Below are 15,632 nucleotides of genomic sequence, written 5' to 3'. Positions count from 1 at the left end.
GCAATTTCAATTATTTGGTTGCCCAATTAAGAGTGTTAAGTCATCCTTGAGGAGGAAGAGACCAGCTAACTGCATCTCTGGCTATATAAGACCTCAATAAACTGTACCTCTTCTAGACACCCTAAAAAAAATTATTCAAAATTAATTTGAAATTGTTTACAATAATGTGCCTGTCATATTTTTTAATAATGTTTCTAATAAAAAATTGCCTTCTACATGTACATATATAATATAATTTAAGGCAAAGAAAAATTTGGAAGTGTTACTTAACTTAGAAAAAATACAGATTTATGCAGACAGTTTTGAATGTAATTTTGGCATGTTTCAGTGTTCGTATCCTCCCCCACCTCCAGCCCCTTCTGGTGGATTCTACTCCGAGTATCTCGCGTTGTATCCCCCGGAGATGCTGAGGACAGACCTCGCCATGTACCCGTACCCCCACGCCGACTACACAACCCTGCAGTATCCCGAGTTCCCCGGCCAGTACGCGGCCTACGACAACCCCAGCTCGACCAACAGCGGGACGCGAGCGGCCGCCAGGTACTCGGGCCATCGGCGCACGCCTTCCAACGTGTCCAACGCCTCCTCCAACAACGGCAGCTCCAACGTGAACCCCAGCTTCCGGCTGGAGGACGAGCTGGAGTACTCGCAGTACGCCACGCCCACCCACCAGTACTACCAGCCCCGCGACTACGCCACTCCGCCCCCCCAGTACTTCTCCAGGCAGAACTCGTACGACTCCGGCTCCTCGGACCGACCGGGGACGCTGGAGGTGGGCGGCACCCGCTTGCGGTCCAGCCTCAAGAAGCACAACTACTCGCCGGCGGCGGGGGCGAGGTCCCAGGGAGGCCCTCCCTCGTCGGGCGGGGCCGGGACCCCCACCAACCCCACCCCGCCGGACAGCCTGACCAGCGAGGACAGCAGCTACGTGTCCGCGAAGGAAGGCTCGTACTCATCGGCGTCGCGGGTGCGGTTCTCGCCGGTGACGATGGCGGGGGAGGCGGCCCGGGAGACGCTGCTCGACATCCCGGTGCACGGCCAGAGCCAGGACGCCACGGTGCCCCTGCAGGCGGTGGCGCGGCGCGTCAGGCTGGGAGGGGGCGATGCTTGCAAGGGCCGCAAGCCCTCCATCAGCGAGCTGGAGCGGGAGTTTCTGTCATAGTGCAGGTGGCGCTCCAGGGCTCGGTCTTGCCGGTCAGAGCTCCATTTTTTACCCACCTGTCAAACCATGTGAAGAATGCATTTATGCTGGCTGGCATATGGCCTATTAAGGAAAGATCCTAGTTTCATACATATTCATGGTTGTTATAACTACTTTCCAAACTTTTTAATTGCTCTATTTTTATTTTATTATATTATACTTTTCTATTGGTACCTTGAAAAGTGTTTTAGAAGTGTTAACAATCATGTGCCAGAAAACAAAAAAAAAAAAAAGATCTTAATAAGTATATCTCATGTACAGCCATACAACCAATTGAAATGTGATGTACAGTACTTTATGAAGGTTGAACTGACAATTTTCTGACTGTATTTTTGGGCATTGTTCTGTTGTTTTTGGGGGCAAAGCTAGAACCGCAGAGATTGGATCTCCTACTCTGTCGGTTACAAGCAATGGGGAACCAGGGCCATTGCATTGGCCATGATAGCCAGCCCTCGCTGGTCGCGAGATGCGTTGTGGCAAGACCGAGCCCAAGTGGGTATCATTAACTGTAGCTTGCCATCTAGGTATGTACTGCACATGTGAAGTGTTCCTCACACCTCTACATTATCTTGAATAATGGAACATTCTTTATTACCTACAGTATAATTTTGCAATATGTGTGATTTTATTTTTAAATTTTAATCTAACTGGGCCAGTATTTTCTTGTGTCCATTTTTGTGCACTTAAAAGCCAAGCGTTTCTTATGGTTTTTGTTTGGATAAACTGCATGCGAGATATTATATTTGCTTACTTGTTTTTATATTTTGTGTTTGTGCTTAGCTTTCCTGATAATTTTAAGAATGCAATTTATTAAATTTCATTAGAAGTTTTTTGTTGAAAATTGTTTTTAGATTGAAATTATATTTATCATGCAACTGTGAAATGGCTGAAGGCGTTTAGGAGGTTGCAGATAGCAGTAATATTCTTTTTTCCTAAAGAAAGGAGTCCAGAAGTTACTGCCAGTAAAGGTGGTTTATAGATATGCAGGTTGCAATAAACATATGTTTAATATTTTTCCGTATTAATTTTCTATCTGCTATTTTTCGTGTATTTTTAGGGCTCTCAGATTTTTTATATGCTGTCCAAAATGTTTGTCCATGCAGACCTTTTCTTTTCAAATGCAATATAAAAGTCCCAGAGGTGGTTTTTGAATGTTGATTTCATTGTCGTGTCATAGTAAGAAATGGAGTCTGACGTGAGACCATTTTCATAAATATGTATCTGTTGTCCAGTTCAGATGTGAACATACCTTTTTGATGTGAATTTTTTTGATCTGCCCTAGAAAACCTTTGGGAAGTGAATTTGTTGACAATATATTTAAAAGAGGCCACAGTTAAGGGCGATAGGGCGATAAATAAGTGATCTGCATTCTCCGGATAGTCGGAAGAGATGCCAGAGCACATACACATTACTGGAGAAACTGAATTACATCCTTGGAAACAATCTGATACGTTTTTAAATCCAAAAATTTTTAAACTGCAACATTTAATTTTGTTCCACTACTCTTCTTCATTATTCCTTCGTTGGTATCTCTTATGATTTATTTCTTTTACATTTATTTTTCTGCATCAGCCATTTGCTTGCTTGGTATATCTGTGGTAGTATGATGCTTCCTCTTCAGAATGTGAGAGTCAATGAATAAATAAATATATATATTTACACTTGCAACAAACATCCCAATGTAATGGTTGTACTTTTCAGACTTTGTGAAAATTCTATCAAACATTTATCTGTTATTCTATTTACCTTCTCCAACTTACCTCTGGCTATTACATTGTTTTCAGGTGTAATGGCTGAGCTAAGTAACTATATGTCAGTTTTAGTTTTGTTATCAGCTCTGCTTCAAGTGTACCATGTCCACTTTGAGATGTCAGAGTGAGGTACCAGGACTAGTTTCCCAGTATAGTGTGATATAAGCTTGCCCCAGATTACTATAATACAATGTTGCTGCTCTTTCATGCCTTAGTAAACCATGACAATCAACAACTATCATAACCAACTTAAAAGGTCATTTTTGGCAGATTGTCAAAACTTATTTTAATATGTGATTGACAGGAAATGTGTTTAAGTAACATTCATGTTAATCTAATTGCTTAAGGGCTCCGCCTATCTCGACACACATAGAATGTGCAAAGCTTCAGAAGGAACCACGCAATTTGCAAAAAAAAAAAAGATATCAGAGAGTAATTTAATGTCTGTTTACGTAAAGCATTTAAGAATACGCTTAGGGTGGATAAGTAATTCTGTTTCTGGATTTTGTTTTCAAACTGTTAGTTCGATTAGATTACGGATATGAATACCAAATTATTCTCAAAAACAAATATTGAATTCGAATGTGAGATTGAGATTTAGATACCCACTAAAAATTATTTTACATTGTGTAACAAATACATAGGGAAAGAAAAATAAATGTGTAGTGTAGTAGCTTCTGGGAAAACAGTCAAATAATACTAAACTGAAAGTTAAGTTACGTTAAGTCAGCTACAATAATTATACGTAAAATGTTTCTTAAAATATTTAAATTATGAAAAACAAAATTGGGTTTTTATTTATGCAGCTAACTCAACTAAGACCTTACCTAACCAACCAACCTTTTATTTCAGTTCATAGTTACATTATTTTCCAGAACCTGCTACTCTACATATTGAGCTAGGAAATTTTTGTGAACCGCAAAATATAATGCAATTCAATAAATGTCACGAAAAACGTGAATCTTTTTTAAAATGCTGCATCCCTTATTAGTTATTAGTGATTGAGTGAACTCATATTTACACATTCCAACCCTAGTTATGTGTTTTTGTTGTTAACGGCAGCTAGGTAAACCATATTTTAGTTCAATACTATAAACACAATTTCTTCTAATTTCATCAGGAATCCGAAACAATTATTTACATTTTTTATTTTGTTAGTTAGCTGCAAGGTCTGCTTCGTCACAGATTCACGTAGCAAGTAAGCTATTATTGTGTCACATTGTGTTGGATTGACCAATGAACTAAAATTCATTATTTCGAAGTGTTAATATTTGAGGTCGAATCAAATACGAATAATAAAATATTTGTATGCAAAAATTAAAATATTTGCACGTGCCTACTTTTTAGGCATGAATCACGCAGTACAGATTCTTGAAACCACTCACGGGACTTGCATTACACCTTTGCTGCTGAAATCCCGTAGTTGGCCTGTGCACGACGAGAAGACTGCATGCACTTAGAGGTAATACCATGCTCGAAGCACCAGCGAGCGTCACACTTATCCTGCCACACTAACACAAACACACCCCTGACTAGACGGGCCCCTTAATTTGTAGTATTTTAAACCAAAATTACATAAGTACCACCATGTTTGATTGTCCCACAAAAGTAATGAATAACATTATGAAGTATGTAATGTAAGCTGGATTTTTAATTTACATTTGCCTGTACATAGGCATGATTATAGTGTTCTGATTGTGTTATAACAAGTATTACTCAAAAGAAATTAGTACATTTCTGTGCTCTTTAAAATTGAAACTAAAGTTGCTATGTAGCTGTCTTAGTAGGTCTGATTTCTGGTTTCTCTAGAATTTCCTTTTACTTCAAATGCTATTTCAAAATTACTTATTTTCAGTTGTGACTTGTTATAACACACCAGTAAAAAACGAACATTTATTTTAAATCCAATGATAAAGTTGTGATATTTAAACTACTAGTATATTAATAGACTTAGGTTTTTTTTTTAAAAAGACATTATTGTAATTTCCTTGCAAGGGCTACTTACAGGGGTGATATTTGGAGAAGCTATTGGACATTATAACTATCACGGTAGTCCACAAAAATATGTTCATGCTCTGTCCTAAAGAGGAAAAAAGTAACATTAATGGGCACATTGAGTGGAAAATAAATGAATTTATGTGACTCACAGGGATATCCATCCACCTTAACAGAGATGGGTCACCAAGGTTTCAAACTGGGTTTTTCAGTAGCATCATTTTCTGTGGGTTTCTCAGTTAATATTTTACATCTGTGTAATCTTGCTCTCTTTCATGACTAGCAACATATTCACTGTAGTTGGCATTGTTTGAGCAGTTTTATAAAAGTACTTTTTATTACTTTACTTATTGGACAAGTTATTCCATGCAATTCAAATATGTATTCCAATTTTACAAAATATATATTGTTTACACTTTCTGTTTTTAGAGAGTGTAAATTTACTATCCATATATTTACAGTATTATGTTTTGTGTCTATTTAGTTGTTAATACATAGTGATGTTTAAATTTTTACTGCGGATTAATTAAGTTTTATTTGTGAAGCTTAAATCAATCTCCAAAGCAAAATGCTCAGTTATGAATTCTCACAAGAATGTTTAAATGTTCGTAAAATTACTCTTCCTGTAAGTGAAATTTATTTTTTACTAAGCATGACTCATAATAGATCCAATGTGTGTGTGTGTGTAGGATGTTCTCTACAGTTTTGCCAATTGTAAGCTTTTCATATCAATCATTGACAATACACAACAGTTCAAATATTAAAGCATTAATGTGTTGTATTGTAAGTACTTGTGGAATTTTGAATATCTTGGCACTAGGAAATATTGGCTTTCCAGTTACAAGTAGTGGGTTTTAAACCAAAAAATGTTGTATTGTAACAGTTCAGAAAACCGCTACGCTATGCTATGCTGTTTAGCTTTTGGAATTTCAATCAAACAGTTTGCATCAAGCAATCACTATTACATATATATTTTTCACAACATATGTGCAGTAAAGTTAAAATGTGCCACTCATTTTTATTGTGCAATATTATCAGTCTAATGTTTAAGCACATAATATTCTTTTAAAAATGAACTGAATTATTTGTGACTTCAAAATAATTGTAATCAAAAAAACTGTGTAATTTAATTATTCTGTAAATATAGTTTTAAGAGAGACTTTTTAAAAGTGACTATTCAATAGTATTTAAATTATTGTACTTTTTTTTAATGACACGTGGGTTGTGGTATTTAAATAACAATGGCCCCTAATACTTTCTGTACGTGGAGCGCAGAAACTCACTGTGGGATATGGGCCAAAAAAAGAGGGCAAAAACATGTTCAAAGGTAAGTTTTTAGCTTGACTGAATTTGTGACACATTAATTCCTGTGTTGCTCATCAGTGATGTTTTAACTAGTAAGAAAGCGATGTCTTTTTATGTGATGTCCATATTTTAACGTATTTTTAATGTATGTTTTCTTACCTATAGCCAGATTCAGCTGTCATAAACTCCTGATTATCTGTATTGTTCATATGTGCGCTGGTATTACCGATTTTAAAAAGTTTGATACATTGTTAAAAAATGCACTGTCCGCTTCTTCCAAAACATACGCCTAATATCCAACTTGACTAATTCAATCAGTCCTATTTAGCAATCAAACAATTTTTTAACCATCTTAAATTTGTAATTGCTGTTATTCTTTCATTTGCCAGATAGATTTTTTTTTTGTTGAAAATTACAAAGATTTTTTGTGTGAGAAATGTTTCGGACAATTCAACTAAGAATTGATCCTGTTACTCATGTGCTTGAAGGCTTGAAGGCTAGGGTAAGGCTTGAGTGTTTTTAGACTAGTTAACATAAAACTATTCATTCAAGGTTTTTTATTCCATCAAAACATAGGTTATTCAAAAATCAAATCATTTATGTTCATGCAAGCCAAGTCAATTTCTTTATAAAATGTGTACCTATAATTTTTTTTCAGGTGCTAGTACTTTCTCGGTAATACACCCAAATTATTGGTTGCCGTTCACATGCTAGGTAATTACTGGTGTTATTTTCTCAGATATGTGGTCAACATATCACAGTAATCAAACACAAAGATCCACCTTGTACCGCATTGTATCGTACATCAAAAAACCAATAGTATAGCAACCTAACCCACCAGTGTACTGAGATGGACTGATGATGTGCAAATAGCAGAATGCGGATTTGTCTTTGCATTAGGGGTCAATGAGTATTCAGAATCTGTTTGATATTCTTGAATAATTTGATCTTCGATTCAATATTGCAATTTTAATATTTTTTTATTTTTCATAAAAAACTTCAGAAATTCAAACTGGGCCACAAAAAAATTAAATAAGAATAGTGTGTGTAACATGAAGCCAAAGAAGTTTTATTGAGATATTCAGATTTGTTTTCTATAAGCTATAACATAGTACATACATGCTTTTTATATATAACCAATAATATGTGATTATATCCATAAAAAATAAGAGTATTTTGTAATCATGATCAGTTTTATTCACAAAACATTTTTCAATTTTTCATGCATTGCCCCCCCCCCCCCCCCTTTTTTTTTTTTTACTTTACTTTACTTTACTTCACTTCACTTCACTTCACTCTAATATGATTCACACGCACACGCACACTTGAATTATAGACAAATTTTTTTCTTGTACTCCTTTTGAGTGTTTGCTTATGTTTGACTTATAAAAGATTTGATATAATTTAATATGTTATTCAAATTTGATTCAAATATAGAAAAGAGGATTCGCAGAAGCCAAATTAAAATGTTTTAGAAATGTCAGTTGATAGAATGAGAAATTTCGAATGGAAAACATAAGAATGTGCCTAGTGTAACTACTGTAGGCCTGTGCGAATAATGGAAATTTCAAATATTAAAATGGTTAGTTAATATTTGTATTAAATTTCAAATAATTATACTTCAAAAATATTTAATGTTCAATTGTATTGAAGTGTAATAACCTTGGTTGGTGGTTATACAATACCCAGTTTCAGTATATTAAGAATCCATACATTAACTGTCCATACTTTTTTTTCAGCATGTGCACAATGAAAAGCAAAAAAGTTTAAGTTCAGATGGTGGAATAGTCTTTAATATTTTGAAAATTTTTAAACAAGCGTGTATAATAAGTATTGTGCAACTACCATGAACAAAATTTAAAAAAAATTAATAAATTTATTGCCGCTATATGAAAGCAATGTTCACACTATCATAAAAAGATTAAAAAATATATACTTCGCTTCTGTGGCTATTTAAATGAGATATTTGTGTTCAGGAATATTTTAACATTTGTATTCAAATTGGAAACCGAAAAACTGATTTTCGCTGAAGCCTACCATTCAGGTTTGCCTTGAACTACAATTTTTTTGCATGCTAGATACAATACACACAATTCAATTTTTGTTTAATTGAAGAAGCAAGCTAATGGGCCAGATTCCCCAGTATGCGTCGATGTGCCAGATTTATGTACTGCCCGCATATATAATGTATCACAGACTATCAGTATACACACACATCTTGTATATTATTACATGCACTACGCTACAGTTACATAAATAACATTACATTCGGGGAGTGTGTTTTTAACATAATATTTTATATTTAAAATTTTGTTACTGTGATACATTTTACCATTTACAAAGACAGTAAGTACCCTTTTTCCTGCACAAAATACGCTTGACATTCACATAAAAATTAAATAGACAGTACCTGAATAGTATAGAAATTATATCAGTTATAGTTTACCTACTACTATAATTGATTTATATCAACTTTTGTTTCTGGGTCTCAATTTAAAAGTACGTAACCTTTACACAAGGATTATCTCAGAGGTTGGTTTAGCATGAATTCTTTAAAGGACTACTGGCTTTACTTGAACCATAGGAACTGTTTACTTATCACAGTTTAAAAAATTTATTTAACAGAGTCTGTAAAAGTTTATAGTAAATCAATATATTATTGTCCACAGTTTTTGATTTACAACCATTAACGTCCACTGGATTACGTATTTATGTTACTCGGCATCACTGCTATAGGAGTTATGCAGACTTGCCTTAATGCATTTACACACAGACTATTCACGCCTACTTAGATATTATTAGATATCTTTATATCTATTTAATAACTAACTGAAGCTCTGTTTATTTTTCATGGAGTCATTTCAAACTGATGCATTTCAAAACTTTGTGGATTCATAATAAAAATATCAACTTGCAGTTGAGCCCTATTTTCGGACGATTCTGAGAGTCCATACAGTACACCGATAAGAATTTACTCGATTCCAAACTTGAGTGCGTTGCAAGTTCCAAGTCATATAATTTATTGAGTGATTGTATTGTTTTTTTTTGTGAAGTTTAAAAATGTAGCAAATCAAAGCAATGGATTGATTTTTTAATGAACAAATTTTTATTTTTAAAGCAGTATATTTCATGATTCTGGGATCATCATACTCTAACACTGAGTAATTAAGCTGTTGTAACCATACCAAGTAATCTGTTAGCAGTTGAAAGTGGTTTTCAGGTTAAGGTAAATTTTTCAGAATTTGTACATCCCTGGTTTTTATTTTGGAATCCATGTATGATTGTTATTTAATGCGGATTAGGCCTCGCCATCTTTCAGTTTCAGTAATTTTGATATCGTTTGCATTAGAGCTTTGCTACTCATTTTTTGTTTTGTTTGACATGGCATAGGATTTAGCTTTCTTTGGCTACTTGTTGAAGTCATTTGTAAATTGGTGTGATTATCATTATAGTTATAGTTGCCCGTTATAAATAATAAGTTATTTCCTCGCAGTGCTTACAGACTAAAACCTGTTGGTAAAGATTTGCTTGCAACAAGGTTTTGAAGGTTGGGGAAATATGAATTATGTCTTGACATGCCAAAAATTATTGGTAAAGAGTTCAAATTTAGATTTATGGCAAAAAGATGGCAAAATCTAAGATGACCTGGCCTAATTCCTTTTAAGAAATAGAATTTATGGACCATGCATTTGGATCAGTGATAAGGGGTGTTTAGTCAGAAACTGAAAATAAAATTGATATTATCATCTTTTTTTATAGCTTTGGATTCTGTGCAAGAATTTTTGATATGTATTTTGAAAGAAGTTGTAAAATTCCTAAGCAAAGAGAGAAATTTCCAATCTTATACATAAATATGTTTCAGTTTTTTGAGAATGCTTGTGCTTATTTAGTGTAATGGAATTGGAATTGTGGAATGGATTTCCACAATGGAATCGGTGGAGTTTCCGAAAAATGTTCCTCTTCAGATTGTTCACCAAATTTAATTAAACTAGTTATAATAATGATATATGAAAATATCTGTTAATCAGGAGTTTATTTTTAGATTTCAGAAGAAGTTGTCAATTTTTTTCTTTATTAGTTTTTGGCATGTGCAATAAAATACATGTTTACAATATGTAATGTGCAATTGAACAATTACTGTTTCACCCTTGTATTTCTTTATACGTGTATGTGAATCAGAATTGACTTTTCCATTCACCTATAGATTTCTGTAATTTATATTCTGTAAGTTGTTTTGAATGTACGTAAAGTACATAAAGTATTTGTAAGTTCCTTAAACTGAATTTATTTTACTTTATTAATAATCAGGTGAGATATTTACCTTGCTCTACATTCCTGGTAAATCAGCACATTCTTTGCCCTTATAATTTATTGATGAATTTCATGATTTCTTTTTTTGGAGTTGTGTTTACAAGTTAAAGTTTTGTATAAATACCTACCTAAAGTATGTTTTTTTGTCCATTTCCCATTGTAACTATTTATAGAGGCCTTGTCATTCCAAAAGTATTATTATCAGTAATAATAGTATAACTTGTAATTCGTTTGTAAGTAGGTGAAGTGTATATTTGAAGGTGGAAATTGTTCCATCAGTGTACATAAGAGTGTTGTAACTGTAACCATTATTTGTATATTACAAATGTGGCTTCCCTCAAGTTTCACAAAGACAAAAAAAAATATGCATTCCGGAAACTATGTGATGTGATGTCAGTCAAATATTATGACAGTTAAAAATAAAAATTTTTTTATTAACAAACACATTTTTTATTCTTTTATTTTTTACTGTCTTTTTTCTCCTGATTTTGTTGAACTTTGGTATTAAAAGAAAAAGATATCAACTTAAATTTACATATTTTGTTATTATTTTACAGTGGTAAAGTTTCGTAAATTTTAGGTAAATTAATAAAGTAATGATTTGGGTGGTAGTGGCTGGCCCATGGCCAATGGCCAAGTCAATCACGGGTTTAGCAGTGGCTTGCTGCACCAACAGTATAGCTCTGTTCTTCTGCTAGGCTATGTAAATTTTTAGATTAAATCTGTTAATTATGCAGGGTTATTGAGAATGATTGCCGGGATTCAAAAACTGATTTTTATATAAGAAGTTTATATCTTAAAATGTTCAGAGAAGTCTTAAGTATTACATTAACTTAAAACACTTGGGTATGGGTACCATTTGTAGCTCTGATGGATGTTGATTCAGTATTTAAGCTCCTGCCACTTCTGAATTGTGTCCACAGTTACAGTTTCGAGGTCTGGAAAGGTATTGATAAGGGCGAAATCGGCACGCACATCAACCTGTTCACTTCTATGCGTGGGACACTGAACTGTCGCACTGTCTTTTTCGTTTGGTGGTGGGTGTGATGCGGGAGATTTTCGTTGAGTTCAAAGTTGCCATTAAATGGTGAGTTTTCTTGTTTCCAAGCCATGCATTTGTTCTGTCATGTTCCACTCTCATCTCATCATCCCCTTGTTACTAGTGACCCGGATGTCGGCGAAAATTACAGCATTAATTCTTTCGTCCTTATCTTTGTGTGCTGCTTGTAAATTGTGGGGCTTTATGACTAAACAATGTTAGTTAAAAGTGTTTTTGTAATGTTATGTGACTTAGATAGCCATCTTTTAAAACAAGCATTACGTACGGCGACAACATTAATCATACACTCCATCAAAAACAGAGGGAAGATCAACGGTTCGTCAACCTTGAGGTCATTAGTCGTGTGAGAGCTGAAATGGTGGGATGGAGCCAGCAACAGAATTGATTGGAAGAGGAAAACAGGACCACCCCATGACAAACTCAACAGTTCATGATATGATTTTCATTTGTTTGCAAAAAAAAAAAATATCTGTGTTACCACAAGTGATATGACCACTTTTTGTTTGTGCCTTGCTTGCTGAGAATTTTCATTATCAGCTTTACAACTTATTTTGGATGATGTAATTAACTTATTGACATATTCTTTGACTAGTGATGGATTTTTTAAACCCCAAACAAAATAATTTACACCCATGTCTTACCTAGGACTTGAACCCAGAACCCTCGCACTGAATACCGGTGTGCTTCCACTCAACAGCAAAAATAAGAATTTAAAATGCTATATACATATATAAATGGGGCAAGGAGATGTAAGACATTAGTCTCTCATCTGATAGGATAAGTGGCGGTGGTCTGGGACTCGTCTGTGAGGATGGAGATGAGTGAGCTGGAGAAGGTACAGCGCAGGACAGCGAGATGGGTCATGGGCATTTGGAGGTGAAGAGAAGGGGAAGAGGAGAAAGACAGCCCATCGGTGGTGATCAGGGAGCTACAGGAGAGGAGGTGGGTGGAATGGCTGGTGAGGCTGTTCAAAGTGATCAAGGGGGAAGGGTGCTGGGGGGAGAGGTTTCACATAGGTATACAGATGGAGGAGAGACCATGTGTAGAAGACACAGAGAGATTGGAGGCGAACACTAAAAGGGAATCACTTGTTTCTGGTGAGGACAGTGGAAGTGAAAGGTGCAAAAGACCGTTGAGAAAACTAAAAGGAATGGGAGGGTTACGAAGGGTGAGAATTCATTGCCACAAGGTGAAAGCCCAGTTGCCGTTGTAAATTCTCAATTTCTAGGGGATAACAGGGATCCATGCTCGAACTTTGATCAACCTCATAGTTATAGTTTTCCAGAATCACTAAAGGTTACTGATTCGATGGGGCCGATCCCTTCTCAATATGTGTTGCGTGTGTGTGTCTCTTAACAACCTTACTATCATCATTTGTACTTATTGGCGTCGCAAGCACTTTTTTTTTTGAGGGGGGGGGGGGGGGCAGGCATACAATTTTGATTCATTTATTTGAAGCCCATAACTATATTTTTGATATTTTCATTCAGGTATGACACATAAATATAGAGTTGCTCTCAACAGATTCAGCTAACAAAAAAGGGTTTTCAAAGTCATTGTCATGAGGTCCTGTATTTTTACACGTATGGTCTTCAATAATTTACTGTGAACAAAGAAACCAATCCCGTTAGTGGATGAAGGAACAGAAGTAAGCACATAATGCAACATCGTTACATCCATGCGTATTTTCATACAATGGTAACTTGGTGCCAAGTTCACAGTTTTCTCGCCAAATTCACAGATATAAATACGGGGTGTAAATAGGAATTAAATATCTGATCTATCGAAGAAACCACAGCAGAAGTTCCTGGAGGTTTCTGCGCGGCTGGCGCGCGCGATGACGCTCGAGAGGCATGTCTGTGCTGTGTTGTGACCCCAAGTGGTATCTCGCACCCGTGGCGAAGACGTTCGTTCGTCTTGAAATCGCACGTCGGTTGTGTAGTACCAACGTCACGGACCCTCAGCTTCCCTCGTGACGTCTGAGGGCATCCGAGCCACAGATGCGGTGAGCAGTGGATTGTCCGCCTCGGTTCGACTCCACCCGCAGCAGTGATCGCGCACGATCAGGGTTGCAACTAGGGGGGGGGGGGGGGGGTTGTGTGTTTGCGCTAAACTGGCCTAGTTTCTTTTACTATAGATATTTACTTGAATATGGAGGGTAGATGAACTTATTTGTATTGAAATACATGGGCGTAGATCCCGATGGGACGGAGGGGGGCCAAGGAGGCCGTTTGCATAACGGGGTAGATAGACGTGAAACGTCAAAACTATGTTTTATGGAAACCTTTCTGTGGGTATATTTTTAAGTTTTCTGTTTATCGCATGCATATAGTCCAAAATATGGGCAGTATAATACAACACGCAAGCACCCTATTTAGAGATGACTTGTGTCGCGCAAATCTCTAGTGCCGTCGCCCCCCCCCCCCTTTTTTTTTTCTCCCTCCTCCCACGGCAGCGAATCCAGTAGATTTGCACCCCTGTTTAAGTATACATACATGTATATCGTCAAATATTTGAAAACTGAAAATTTTCACGTACTATCCAACTTGAGATTTGTTAAAAAAAAAAAAGAAATAAATGACAGCAATGAAGTATATTTACTTACCATCTAAGTTGAAACACACATATTTGGAATTGGGGAACTAATAGCCTATGTGGTGGCGATATGAGGTACTGGTTTGGTTGGTTTGAAAAGAAAAGGGTACGCCATAATGAGTTTTTACCCCGGGCGTGAACCTGCGCACAGTTACACCCCCTGCTGGACACCCGCCCGCCCTCGTACCGTCACGACCGACATCGCCCGAGGGGTCGCGCTGCCTGCGAATCCGTGACGTTACCCCTACACGGGCTCTGTCTCAATGCCGCGGTGCTGCACATCATCCGTGTCTAGTCAACAACGTCTTGAGTACAGGTGACGTGGCGCCGAAACCTACACTCACTTCTCTAAGTTCGTGAATAATTATAAGTACATATACTTCTAACTATGGAGTCACGAATTGTCAAGCAGACTGCATTTGTGTGACTTAATTTGAAGTCACTTTTTTTACCTCGCTATCGTCATATCGTCACGCCCAAAATATTGAGGAAAATTTTGCTTTACCACTTCCGATGATGGTTAGTACGAGTTAAGTCACTTCTATAAAAAATACAGTATTTTACAACTGTTTCCACAATGCGAACACTACATTTCAGCCAATGTTTCGGACGTCTAAACAACATGGCGCAGAAATTAAGGGTTTCACCTGGTTAACATGTGACGTGGCCGTCCCTTGCTGCTAACGTTACTGTTTCCATGTTACCAGATTACGACAACGGAAGGTATAGGGAAAGAGACACCGGAAATGTGTGTAAAATATTAAAATTAATACTGATATGTGTAGTCAGTAGTGTATGTAAATGGGTTGTCGGGGGGGGGGGGGGGATTGGGTGTTAAGGGGCTGAAACCTTTCGCTTATGATCAAAGCTTACAATGGATGGCTTGTACCGGTTCTGAAAACGAGCCCTCCCATTCACAGCATTTCTGGATCAGCAACTAACTGTAAGTGGTGGTTCTCATTTCCTAGTTATATTAAAAATTGCCGCAATACCTTTGGATGAATTACACAAAAATACTATCCTTTTGGTTTTTTCTACCATACAAATCTGTAGGTTAAAATGTTGAATTGGGCTTATGAATATTTCACTCCCAATATGGTCGGTGTATTTATCTTCGATAACTGTAGTTCTCAGACACCTACCAAAAAGTATGAGGAACAACCATCGAAGAGAATTTAGCAACTCTTGACATACATCTTGGCATGCCCCTTAGATGTTATTTCCCAAAATTCAATAATTGTGACTACGAGAAAATTTTACTTAGGCAATGAAAAGTATCTTGGTAGTATACAATATTATTTGAATGTCAACTCAAGCCTCAGCTGATTTTTTTTTTTACTTAGCAGTAGTTCTGTTTAATGAAGTTAAAATTTCGTGTTTATTTTGAAAAAAAAAAAAACTCTAGTTCGTTTAT

At 36.3% G+C, this 15,632-nt stretch overlaps 1 protein-coding gene across 1 annotated transcript in view; it reads left to right on the top strand.

The window, feature by feature from the left end:
• LOC134533060 (mitogen-activated protein kinase kinase kinase 11-like) overlaps positions 1-11,607 on the top strand; it is a 141,663-nt gene extending 130,056 nt beyond the window's left edge. Inside the window, exon 10 of the mRNA XM_063370257.1 lies at positions 329-11,607. Coding sequence (XP_063226327.1) covers positions 329-1,162 — 834 coding nt within the window. The 3' untranslated portion in view covers positions 1,163-11,607. The remainder of the gene's footprint in view (positions 1-328) is intronic.
• The last annotated feature ends 4,025 nt before the right edge of the window (positions 11,608-15,632 follow it).

This window comes from Bacillus rossius, chromosome 6, assembly GCF_032445375.1.
Source record: "Bacillus rossius redtenbacheri isolate Brsri chromosome 6, Brsri_v3, whole genome shotgun sequence".
NCBI lineage: Eukaryota > Metazoa > Arthropoda > Insecta > Phasmatodea > Bacillidae > Bacillus > Bacillus rossius.
Note: the sequence above shows the minus strand (reverse complement) of the source record. Positions and strands in the feature narration are given on the sequence as shown.